The following is an 11775-nucleotide window of genomic DNA, read 5'->3' as shown; positions in this document are numbered from 1 at the left end:
TATCAATGTGGTCAATAAATTACAATTCATTCTTGACCTGGATTAAAAAGTAAGATTTAAAAACAAAAAAATTAATGGGGGAAAGGGGGTGCAATTATGATATCTTATACTACTTATGGATGTTATGCAGATTTATTAATGAATTAGAAATGAATAAATATAAATATATATAAAGACGACCAATGTGTTAGTGAGCTTATTTTTTCAGATATTTTGATATGTTGACTAGAGACGCTGATATTAGACATTGATAAACATGTGCTAGTGTTTGTGTTTGAATTTAAACATAATACCTCAACAGTATTATAGTTTGATAGTCACTGAATACAATATTCACCTGAGGCTGAATTTATTAGTGTTGCAGGTATTTATTGGATATCTGCAGTACTCTAATATTGGTTGATTTGGCTGAGCCCATGCTTCAGCAAATAGTCTTAAAAATGTAGTACATTTTATCAACACATTTTTTGGCAGATTGATGCCAAAGTAATTACACAGTATTAGAACATACGCAGACGTTCTCCTCCATCAATAACTCCCTGAAGGGGGTTTGACATTGATTAAAGATTGATTACTTTGTGTTTCATACAGCTACAGGTGGACAACTGCCACGTGTAAGGACTTCAGGCACAGCTGTATTGTCCCATTGTTTTGAACGTGTTTATGAATTGCCATCACTCCCGACTGTTATCGAGTGTAGAAGCTGATTGAGAGTTGAAAGCGGTTAAACACTCAAGGTTGAATTTCAACTGAAATTCCCATCTCTGGCTCTGCAGGTTTATGTTCATGGTTAATGATTGATCGCCACTGATATCAGAGTAGGATGTTGGCTTCTGGTGTGTGTGTGTGTGTGTGTGTGTGTGTGTGTGTGTGTGTGTGTGTGTGTGTCTGTGTGTGTGCGTGCGTGTGTGCGCGTGTGTGTTTGTGCGTGTGGACTCTAAATCAGAACTTTATCTCCAATTCCATGATTGTTTAACGATGTATAGAGGAGTTGTGTGTGGTTCTATAGAAAGTCCGAGAGAGCGACAAAGAGTCCTTGAGAGTGAGAGTGTTCTGCTGTGTGTATGTGTGTGTGTGTGTGTGTGTGTATTTGTGTATTTGCTTTACTGACGACAGAGTGCAGGTTGGGTCAGGGTGGGTGTGTGACGCTGTGTGTGAGGGGAGTATCCTGAGCTCCCAGTTCTCAGTCATTCACACAGTCACACACGCATGAGGTACACACACAGACACACACATAGCCACACACATAAACACAGGGGGAGAGAGGAGACAGCGGCAGGAGATCAGGTAAGACTAGCAACTCTTTCTTATCTGAAAGTGTCTGCATTTTGCTTATTACTAGATACCATAAAGTTGCTTTGTGTAAGAAAACAAGTCGCAGCTGTCTTGTTTCCTCTCACAATAAGTTGTGATGTTCGTTCTTAGTCCCGTTTGTCTGACTTTCTCTGTTGCTCTATCGATCTCATTGATCGCTCTACTTTCTTAACATTGTGTCATTCAATTTGAGATGTCCTTGTCACGTTCACCCTCTGTTTCCTTTTTTTAGTTTCCTCCTTTAACTTTGTCATCTCGGCCACTGAGCCAATGCTTTGATTATGGACAGATTACCTGATGTATTTCCTTTTAAAGAAATGAACATAAGGCCAAACAATGATTAATAACTTGATTGTAATCGAACGTAAATACTGATTGTGTCGAATTTAGTAAAAACTTTAAAAGTTTAAACTGCTTGCTACAGAGGTTTTCACTTCTAGTGACAATCAAGTGACGTGACAGAAGTTGTTCATCACATGGAAAACAACCTGCTGTGACACCAACACTAACATCTCTCTCATATTTATCAAAACCCTGTGAATTTGATCCTTTTTCCTTTTATTTACGTGACCGAACAAGAGATGGTCAACATGAAGGCATTGATTTACTGCTGTCCAACTGGTTGAAGTATCGTGTCAAAGTCTGGGCCCGTGTTTGCACTGTGGTTTTAGGAGCATTGTGCATTCTTTAGCTCTGACATCCAGTTATCATCACAACCATGATAACACTATAACACACACACACACACACACACACAAACAGAACTCCTGGTTCAAATCTCCAACGCTGAACCGATCAACAGCATTTTACACAGATAAAACATGCAGACAGTCACGCGTACCCATGACACTGACATTATATCTTCCATATCTCTCATTTCACGAGGGTTACGTAACAACGTTAATCTCTGATCTCTCTTGGCCCCCCCTGTCTTTCAGCTGTGAAGCACGAAAATAAAAAGAGTGAAAGAAAAACAAGAGACGGAAAGAGAAAAGATGACAATTGGCAAGAACTCCAGGAACAGCTCGGTGCGGAGCTCCATCCGGGCGCCAAAGTTCCTGGACAAATCCAGTGGCTTCTACGGTCGCCTTGACGAGCCTGAGGCCGCTGGAGAAGGAGGCGAGGGGAGGAGAGAGGAAGTAGAGGAGATGTGTGGCAAGACGGGGGACAGCAGCCCAAGTGTGGTGCACATTTCAGGGGCAGGTGAGAGGGAGGAAGTCGAGGCGTTTGACCTCGATGAAGGGATGGTGGAGGACGACGGGGAGACTCTCCTCCAGAGGAAGCCCAGCCGCCACAGCAGCAGGTGGAGAAGGAGCTCCAGGAGGAAGCTGGGGGTGGGGAGAGGCGAGGAGGACGCGGCCCGGGATGATAGGCGCAGCCTGGGCACGGGGAGTCCAGTTGGCCCACACGCCCCGGAGGACAGCAGGGTGATGATCGAAGTGGAGACAGAGGAAGGGAAGGAGACGGAGGAAGGGAAGGAGCCAGCGCTCGTTCACTTTCCGATTCGGGGGGATGCGGACGACCAGGTCCTGATCAGAGACAAGAAGAGGAGGATAGAGGAAGAAGGAGAGGATGAGAGGAGGATGAAGAGGGAGCAAGAGGAGGGAAGGAATGTGGTGAAGAGGAACACCGTGAAGAATTACCGCAAGGTGGGAGAGCTGCGTTTTGTTTCTGTCAAGTTGTTATCATGCGTGTTGCAAAAGAGCGTTTATGTTTTTCTGCCTGTGTTTACACAAATTCCACCGTCGGCTTCACGTCGCAGAGTTAAACTTTAATCCCTCAACGTTACATAACCGAGTCCTCAGAGTTGGTGGAACAGAGGGGTAAAGTTCTCCCTCAGCATCCACATGTTGCACACTGGGCGATTAATCACCATGGAAACAATATCACCTAATAATAGACTGCCAACAGGGTCAAGGTACGGCAGCTGCTGGTGCATGTCACCAACTCATTAGGGCACTTCCTCTGATGGGATTTTTCCTCTAAGTCACTAAAAACATTTTTTTAAAGATGGTGGAACCGAGGTTTCGGTTAGCTGTTAAGTGACCAAGTACACATCCGGGTGCCCTCATCAGATTCACATGATCCGGCCGATTTTCTGCTTCCTTGGAAAACACATGCTTTGAGGGGACATTCCTGTGCCTCTCATATCGTGTCCTTCGATCAGTGGTCCTGTTTACACGCCTACTAGACCCACACCGTAAAAAACATTCCACTGGCGTGAACCAATCAGCTCCACCCTCGGGCCTCACGGGCTGACCTCTGAGTCTGCGTCTGCACAGGATTAGTTATATGTGACTATCGGCAGCAACAGGCTGAGAGCAGTGCGTCCCAACCAAGATAAATCTGAGTGGTACGAAAAGTTGAGGCTGCTTTTTGTTTTTTCTATTAGCTTTTTGCGTCTGATCCACGGGACAATTATATATATATATATATATATCTTCAGGTCATCGTCCACAGAGACAAGCGACACAGTCAGTTTCTACACTCCCCCTTATTTCCAATGACCTGCTACTATAAACTGAAGAGCCTTTTCAGTCAGCACACAGCAGACAATTCAGCACGTGTGGAGAATAAAAGTTTGCCTCAATAATAAATAAATATGAATAAATAGTTATGTTTGTTCAAGGAGATTCAACACAAAACTTCGAAGTGATTCCTTTATTTCTCGATAATATGTGGCTAAAATGTTCTTTATGACTTCCTAAAAAACAGACCCGTAAAAATGCGACAGAGAAAAAGAAACGATCAAAATGGTGACAGGAAAGACTCCATCTCAGCACGCTAATCATTTTCAGGTCCGCGTTATTGCCATTTTTTTCTGATCATGTACACGGATAGCTGACCTTTGCCCTCTCGTTCCTGCCAGGCCTTGGACCGAGCCTTTCGCCGCGGCTGGGAGGTCTTCATCACCAACCTCTACAGCGTCACGCTCACACCCGTGACATCATCCTCACCGCCGTCTTCTTCGCCGTCGCTGAAGAAGAAACAGCAGCACAAAAAGTCCTAATTGCTCATAAGGTTTACTGCTTCACAGACTGCAGGGGTCCAGTGTTACGGTTTTACAGTGAAGTCTATGGGCTTGAATGGAAAAGCCCTTTATGTGACTGAGTTCAGCTGCTTCTGGTTTCCCTCTACTGTGTTGCCACTTTCAGATTAGGTCTTAACACCTTAGCTCCTTAAATGTGGTCCCTTATCAAGAGCTTAGAGTACAAATAATATTTGCATCCTTTTGTTTGGCACTGTGAAACTGCAAAAGTGTTGATGTGCAACCAGAAGGAATGGAAATGTTCAGCCGCATGAGCATTGACTGACGAGTGGACTTTAGTTTTCGGGGACATTTCGGTATGTTAATCAGTGCTTATTTATTGCTGCCTGAGAGATAATCAGCAATGAGAAGAGGACAAATGCACACAGCTAATCAGTATTTAGACAAAGTGATCGTGAATAAAGCAGTTTTTTTTTTTTATTGTTAATATTTTTGAAGAAATTTTCGTTTTTCCCAACGTTAAGAGATTTAAACGGGGTGTTTGCCGTCTGTGTGTGTGCACATAAATACACAAGTGTACAGCTTGTCAGTGTTTGACTTCCTCACTGTGTGTTCTGGTGAAGGTTATTTAACCTGAAGGGATGAGTGTGTGCATGTGTGTGCAAATGAGATGAGATCTTTTTTTTAATATAGTCTGGTTCAAAATCAGCCTGTGTTTTGCTTGTTACCGCTGCAGCTGCACATCATGTTTATTATAGAAGTTTCAGTGGCCTGAAACATCACTAATTGGCACTTTAAAATTAAAAATAGAGTTAACTTTACTCCTTGCATTCAAATATGCAACTGGTGGCAAGAAGACATCATATAAGTGATTCAGGTGATTTTTGTAATACCTTATAATTTACCCTTGTTACAATGAAAATATAATGTTTACAATAGTCTTGCTGTAATTTACTGTTATCCACTTTATATCTCTTGCAAACTAGACTGAATAGGTAGGAACACTTGTTCTGGTTGTATGTAATTATTGTCTAAAAATGTGTTGAATTTGATTTTAAAATCCTTTTGTATCGTAATAAAAGAATCTGAAGCCATGAGACATAAAAAAAGAAGCACTTTTCTGAATAAATAAAAGACTTAATTTATTGTACTGCTTGTATTTTCATGTTTCGGGATGAATGCAGAATGCATTTGAATTAGCTGACGTCAGAGTCATTGTTGTATGGATGAGTCAGAATGAATAAGATGTAAAACATAGCATCACATCATCATATCCTAGCAACCGTGCCATAACACGCAGCTTAAAAAAGGGACGAATTTAAAAAAAATCATGATGACGATTTAGCTTTAACTTTAATACAGTATGCAAATGTGATCTGAAAACTATCCATAAAACATTGCTGGAGTTTTCTAGTGAATATGGCACATGATAATATAAGATATTAATCTAGACTCATACATACAATATTGGGTAGTAATAAAAAGATCTAAGATGACTGTGTATATATTTGTGTTCACCTTATGAACATATAGATATGTCTTTGTTCATCTTTTGCAATTTAATAATTTTTAAACCAGAGTACATCCTATTCGTGATAAATAAAAAAAGCTTCCCACTTTATAATCTTATTTTTCTTAATAATTTCCACTGTCTGGAAAATACTTTTTAAATTGGGAAGAACATTTTGCTTTTTTGGTATCTTTGCTGCCACCGTGTGGATGTAAACAATATAACGTTTTTATTAACGGAAACACGCAGTAAAATAAACTCTGCAGGTTTTCTTCTTAACTTAGCTGTAAGTCCTCAATCTACAAATGACGGCCGTTAGTTAATCTTAAATAAAACAGTTTTCTTTTTTTCCCCAAAACTGAGCTCGTGGAAATGCCAGAGACAGTTTTACCGGTAGAAAGTTTACCGGGTGGGAGGAGTCGCTCACGGGGGACATAAAAGCGAGACGGACCGGTTTGATCGGCCACTTCCTCCTCTCTTCGGCTCGAGGTAAGACTTCACGTGTTGTTTGTTGGAGTTCATTCATTATTACATGATCATAGAGCACATTTCTACTTTAACAATACTTTACGTCACTAAGTGAGCTGCTTGTCAACTTATTTACGAGCTACAGTTTTGTTGAAGCTCGCCGCTTCACTGCAGCATCGACCAGAGCTTCAACCGATCCTTAACCATCCGCCATTAAAACTCATTATTTTAATCTCATGAGTTTCTTTAACATGAACCACAACATGTTCATGAGATGATGCATGTCATATTTAGTGTGTAACACAAGCTAAAGAAGCTTTTTCAAACTCTTCTAGATATGGCCGCTCTACAGTGAGTTGAGCCTTCAGTGTCTCTCAATGATGATGATTACAGACCTGTACTGAATGACTGTGACTGCACTTAATGATTCTGATGTGAGACACTTGATATTTATATATCTCTTTCCTCCGGGCTCGTGCCTCCCTGAGCTCTGCTCGTGGAGCGGTCACGTGTTAGCCGGCCAGAGGAAGTTAGCCCGCTAGCTAACGGGTCGCCATGCTGACGCGATGTGCTCTTTGGTTCACAGATGAGCTCGAGACCTCCAGGAACCGCTCGCTGCAAAGGTAATTTATCTTCGTCACATGACGTAGTCTCAGGTGTTTATTAAATGAATATAACTGACTCGTGCTACAGTGATGTTGTATTTGAACTCTCTTACTGAAAATTGTGTGGAAACTTCATCTAAAATTCTGAGTAGCATGAAACTATTCGTATACGTGCACGTGTTAAGTAGTCTTAATACTCATGCATGTCGTTTTTCTCCCCTTCAGGTGTGAGAAGAATATGGGGAACTCTACACCAGGTAATTAAAGTCTCTAAAGTTTTAGCTCCGTATCCACTGACACGCGCTGTCAGGTGCTCGAGTGCTGCAGTGATGATTCTGTAACTGAATCAGCTTTTGAAGAAACACCTTTACCAGATTCTGAGAAGCATATATGAGCTCATCAACACTGTACAACACCTGTTTTAGTACATGGCACTCATGACCTTTTGTTAAGTCTACGTCTGACCTCTTGTCCTTCAGGTGTTCATGGCTGATCAAAGATGATGAAGAATGAAGGACTTTGGTTATTCTGCACTGTCGACTCTGAACAATGGTGAGTAAAACATGAGGGTTGTTGCGTTCCTAGTGTTGGGGTATAAACATGATGATTATGACAAGCATATGTCTGATTACAGTGATGTCAGCCTTTAATCTGATTACTCCATGTTGAAGTGATAACGGTATTCTTAAGCATGTGACTTGAGGAGGCTCAGCTTTACTAACCGGGATCTTTCTCTTCAGGTTCTTCACTGTCGACTCCCTGAACCTGCAGAGTGAACAATGGTGAGTAAAACATGAGTGTTGTTGATTTGCCTAATGTTGGGGTATAAACATGATTATTATAACAAGCATATGTCTGATTACAGTGATGTCAGCCTTTAATCTGATTACTCCATGTTGAATTTATAAAGGTGTTCTTCCCTAAGCATGTGACTTACACCATGATTGTTCTTTGGTAGGTTGGTGTTTTACCATTGTCTGAGGAAGGACGTCACCTGGAAGCCGTCATGTAAGTCAAAATGATTAAATGCCTTTTGTGCAGAGCATAAATGTTTGGAGTGTAACATCAATCATAAGGGAAGGGTGTTTGAAAGGATGAAATGGGGTAAAACCCATCAAACTACTGGACGACTAATGTCACATGGCAGTTTGTCACCAAAGCACTGATCAAACATTTGAACCTCAACATGATTATTATATAGATACTTATTGTTGGACTCTACTAAAGTTCTTATTTCTTTTGCAGAGCCTTGGATGAAATTCACTGAGTCATGGTAAGCGTTGCCCCCCCTCTAACATTAACATGTACATGTCGTCATAATGCAGTTTCAATGATGATTAACTTAGCTCACTTTGAACCAATGTGAAACGACACGAACTTCTGAGAAACTGCTTTCTCTCATCCAGATCACTCATTAAAGTCTATGTAGCTTTTGTGCAGTAAATTAATTGAATCCTTTGCCAACAGATGATTCATTGGCTGCTTTGACATGATGATTATGGTGGTCTCGTTGAAGGTAAGATATAAATGCACCTTCAGAGGCCAATGGCCTTCATTCCCAGACCCTCTGAAAATGATGAGATATATTTGGAATCTCGTTCGTCTGAACTAAATGTTGAGAAATCGAATAACTGACATCAGTGAAGGTCAACTGAGGATAGTTTTGTCTTTTGGTGCTCAGATCTGACTGTAGTCTGTTGCAGGTGCCTGGCTTTGGAAGATGCTGCCATCATCAACCACGGTCTTTGTCCAGGTGAGTGAGGCCTTCACGTGTTACTTGGTGATCGGCGCTGTTCCTCGACACCAGTCTGCTTTAAAACTGTCACTTAAGTTTCCTTTGTGATGACATCCGCACACGTCTTACGCCTTGGTTCAATGCCAGAACCTGAAAAGGTGAACCCACTGGTGTTACCTTGGCAATAAGGGGAAACACGTTGGGGTTACCAACAGTCTGAATGGAAGCTTAACTTAAACATGTGACTCATGTAAACATGTCTGCCAATGAGATGTGTTTAATGTTTAGAATATGAATAAACATGTCTGGCCTGAGCGCTTTAATTAAGAATCTAAATTAATCTTTAGATGCTTAAATCTGTAAAGTGGCCTAAACGTTTCCTTGTCTTCAGCCATTAGGACGGAGCTGCCTGACGAGCATCAATCACTCTGAATGCAAGATGTCCACGGTATGTTTGACTCTCACCACAAAGACTACTAGAGTGTGAGATGATGACTAACCCCTTGACGTCAGTGACTATGCATTCCCAGGTAGCAGACATGGTCCCTGTTGGCCCGATAAGACACCGAGAACCCTGAAGTTTCTTTTAGGTGTAAAGTGATCTCCGGCTCCCTGAAGGGTTCTGTTTGTTACCTGGGTTTATAACTGAGAAAAAAAAGCTGATCACCTTCTAACTTCTGTGCACTAACAGGAAGGTGAACTTTAATAACAAATTTCTTTTTTCTTAGTCAACTTCTACCTGGAACTGAGTATGAAGACTTTGACTTGTAAGTTCAAATACACTTTTCACATTAGTAGTGATCATTTCATGTCTGATTCTTTTACCTGGTACTCCCTCTAGAAGTGATGAGTTATTTATTACCGCCCCAGTCTGATAATTCATGACTGATTGGTTACCTCTGATCCAACTAGAAATAAGAATTGTTGTCGCTCACATTATTGGACCTGGATTGACTAACCCGGGTCACGTGTTGCAGGATTGGTGCCGCTGTCTATCAGGTGTCGTACGGTTTGGGAACCGCAGAGACACTACAACTGCTGCAGGTAAATGAGAACCTAGAGTAATGTTTACATTTTAAAATGCACATTTGACATAAAAGTAGTTGGTTCAAGACATCCTAGTCCCCTTCTGATTGGCTACAATCGCGCCACTAAATCTTACACGTTGCTCTGTCTCTAGTTGAAGTGATGAGTTTCTTATTACCGCCCCAGTCTGATAATTCATGACTGATTGGTTACCTCTGATCTTACTAGATGTAGTAATGTAGTCGTTCACATAAATCAAAACCGTATTGACTCACCCTTTTCACTGGTTACAGGTTTGGTGTCAACCTCTTCAATGTGGGGAACGGGACACCTGGGACTGCTGCAGGTAAATGTAGTTTAATTTTGAGATGTTTCAATTTACTTGCTTGACAAATATGTTAAACATGAGTAGATGTGATGAGTTGTTTATTACCGCCCCAGTCTGATAATTCATGACTGATTGGTTACCTCTGATCCAACTAGAAATAAGAATTGTTTTCGCTCACATTATTGGACCTGGATTGACTAACCTGAGTCACGTGTTGCAGGATTGGTGCCGCGGTCTATCAGGTGTCGTACGGTTTGGGAACCGCAGAGACGCTCCAACCGCTGCAGGTAAATGAGAACCTAGAGTAATGTTTCTGTGACTGGACGTGATGATTTAGTAAGCTTTTCAGTCCAGGATTCACACTAGTCTCCTGTACTCCAGTCAGCCTCTCCTGTTGACCCTGTACGGCACTGATGACCCTTAACCCCCTCGAGGTGTAAAGTGACCTGCTGGTGTTCTGATGGAGTGCTGGCTGAGGACATGGCTGAAAAAGATTTTCTGATCCAATCCCAGAAGCTAAATCCTACAATTCTGTCTTGTAGGATTTAGTCAGTCATGTGGTATTTGGGTCGATAGTCCATGTGCTTTTATTGTAGCTCTAATTTCCAATAAGATGTTGGTGGGCAAGATAAATACTGTTTATAACAATTTCATAATTATTTAAATGAAAGTGACTTTTTAAAATGTTGTGACTGGTACCCGCCATGCTCGCAAGACTAAATGCTTTTGTGTTGCGTGCACATTTTAAGAAGTTTCCTGTGTTTATGATCTCATCAGAGTCCAGCTGGATCTACTACTGCCAACTGCTTGGGGGCTTATGGTAAGAATTTAAAACTTGAGCTTTAATATTTTCATCTAGAAGTGATGTTTCTTATTACCGCCCCAGTCTGAAAATTCATGACTGATTGGTTATCTCTGATCAAAATATGACTTTACAGTTGTGGTTTAAGTTTATGCGCCTCGTTTCTAAAATGTTGTCTTTCTTTGCAGTTTCCGGCCAGAACTTTGACGCCTTCATAGGAGTCGGTCATCTCGTGCTGCAGGAGATGTGATTTTGTTTGTGCGTTGGAATTGGGGAAGAAAATTCTAATAAAAATTTGTTTTCAAGACAGAATTGTTGATTTGTTACCCTGAAAAGAAGCAACTAATACAATAATAATGACATGAGGCTGTTTATAGTGAACTGTTTTGAGGCAAACTATAATCCTTTATAAGATTATAAGCTGTGATGTGATTGCTCAACTGGCTGGATGTTTCATCTAATTGCCTTTTCAAAGAATACTTTACATCAATTGTGCAAAAATCAACGGAAGCTGAGATTTGAGGTCGAAAAAAGGTGCTGTATTGTGACAAACTGCCATTTAAATGAAAGCATTTTAGAACTAAAGATACTTGTCACTGGTGAGACTGCCACCAGCTAAATGTGCTCTAAAACTGGCGTTCCCAACAGTTTGCCGTATTTTCACAAGCCAGTCCCAGTGGTTGGCCATCTTGATATTGTGAACATGAAACGTTCAATGGCTAGAATACATTAAAAAGAAAATGTTGTCCTGTTCCTCAGCTTTAAGCAAAATCCAATGTGCAATTTCTGCATAATCTGACTAATTTATTTCAGCAATAGTGATATATATAATAGTGCAAACGGAAGCAGCGTTGCGCCAGCATAACACAGCTTAATAAAGTTATGTCCTAACCCTAAAATCCTCCAGTTTCTGGTGTAATATGACAAACCACTTCAACTATCTAGACGTTTTGTCCGTCTTGGCTCTCTGCCCCGGTTTCCTCGGGCCAGCTGCTAGA

The 11775-nt window shown here is 41.2% G+C and overlaps 1 protein-coding gene, 1 long non-coding RNA gene and 8 other non-coding genes across 10 annotated transcripts; all 10 read left to right on the top strand.

Annotated features, from left to right (window-relative positions):
* The first annotated feature begins 1185 nt into the window (after positions 1-1185).
* On the top strand, positions 1186-5452 carry sb:cb1058. The gene is made up of 3 exons (XM_034557287.1): positions 1186-1287; positions 2253-2963; positions 4184-5452. The coding sequence occupies exons 2-3, from the start codon at positions 2310-2312 to the stop codon at positions 4322-4324; spliced, it is 795 nt and encodes a 264-aa protein (XP_034413178.1). The 5' UTR covers positions 1186-1287; positions 2253-2309; the 3' UTR covers positions 4325-5452.
* A 793-nt stretch (positions 5453-6245) lies between these two features.
* On the top strand, positions 6246-11084 carry LOC117748024. Its single transcript, XR_004611521.1, has 16 exons — positions 6246-6302; positions 6868-6904; positions 7112-7143; positions 7366-7438; positions 7627-7668; positions 7845-7894; positions 8132-8159; positions 8354-8402; positions 8590-8639; positions 9013-9069; positions 9350-9388; positions 9599-9665; positions 9941-9993; positions 10196-10262; positions 10753-10795; positions 10966-11084. It is a non-coding gene; the product is annotated as an uncharacterized LOC117748024 (long non-coding RNA).
* LOC117748227 lies at positions 6969-7039 on the top strand. The gene has a single exon (XR_004611553.1). It is a non-coding gene; the product is annotated as a small nucleolar RNA SNORD26 (small nucleolar RNA).
* Positions 8212-8275, top strand: LOC117748222. The gene has a single exon (XR_004611548.1). It is a non-coding gene; the product is annotated as a small nucleolar RNA SNORD29 (small nucleolar RNA).
* On the top strand, positions 8456-8526 carry LOC117748230. Its single transcript, XR_004611555.1, has one exon. It is a non-coding gene; the product is annotated as a small nucleolar RNA SNORD30 (small nucleolar RNA).
* Positions 8721-8846, top strand: LOC117748244. Its single transcript, XR_004611569.1, has one exon. It is a non-coding gene; the product is annotated as a small nucleolar RNA SNORD22 (small nucleolar RNA).
* Positions 9458-9530, top strand: LOC117748233. Its single transcript, XR_004611558.1, has one exon. It is a non-coding gene; the product is annotated as a small nucleolar RNA SNORD31 (small nucleolar RNA).
* Positions 9802-9872, top strand: LOC117748235. The gene has a single exon (XR_004611560.1). It is a non-coding gene; the product is annotated as a small nucleolar RNA SNORD31 (small nucleolar RNA).
* Positions 10055-10127, top strand: LOC117748239. The gene has a single exon (XR_004611564.1). It is a non-coding gene; the product is annotated as a small nucleolar RNA SNORD31 (small nucleolar RNA).
* Positions 10830-10900, top strand: LOC117748240. Its single transcript, XR_004611565.1, has one exon. It is a non-coding gene; the product is annotated as a small nucleolar RNA SNORD31 (small nucleolar RNA).
* Positions 11085-11775: the final 691 nt, after the last annotated feature.

The sequence above is a fragment of the Cyclopterus lumpus genome, chromosome 18 (assembly GCF_009769545.1).
Source record: "Cyclopterus lumpus isolate fCycLum1 chromosome 18, fCycLum1.pri, whole genome shotgun sequence".
NCBI classification, from domain to species: domain Eukaryota; kingdom Metazoa; phylum Chordata; class Actinopteri; order Perciformes; family Cyclopteridae; genus Cyclopterus; species Cyclopterus lumpus.
The sequence above is the reverse complement of the archived record's forward strand: the minus strand, read 5'-3'. Positions and strand labels throughout refer to the sequence as shown.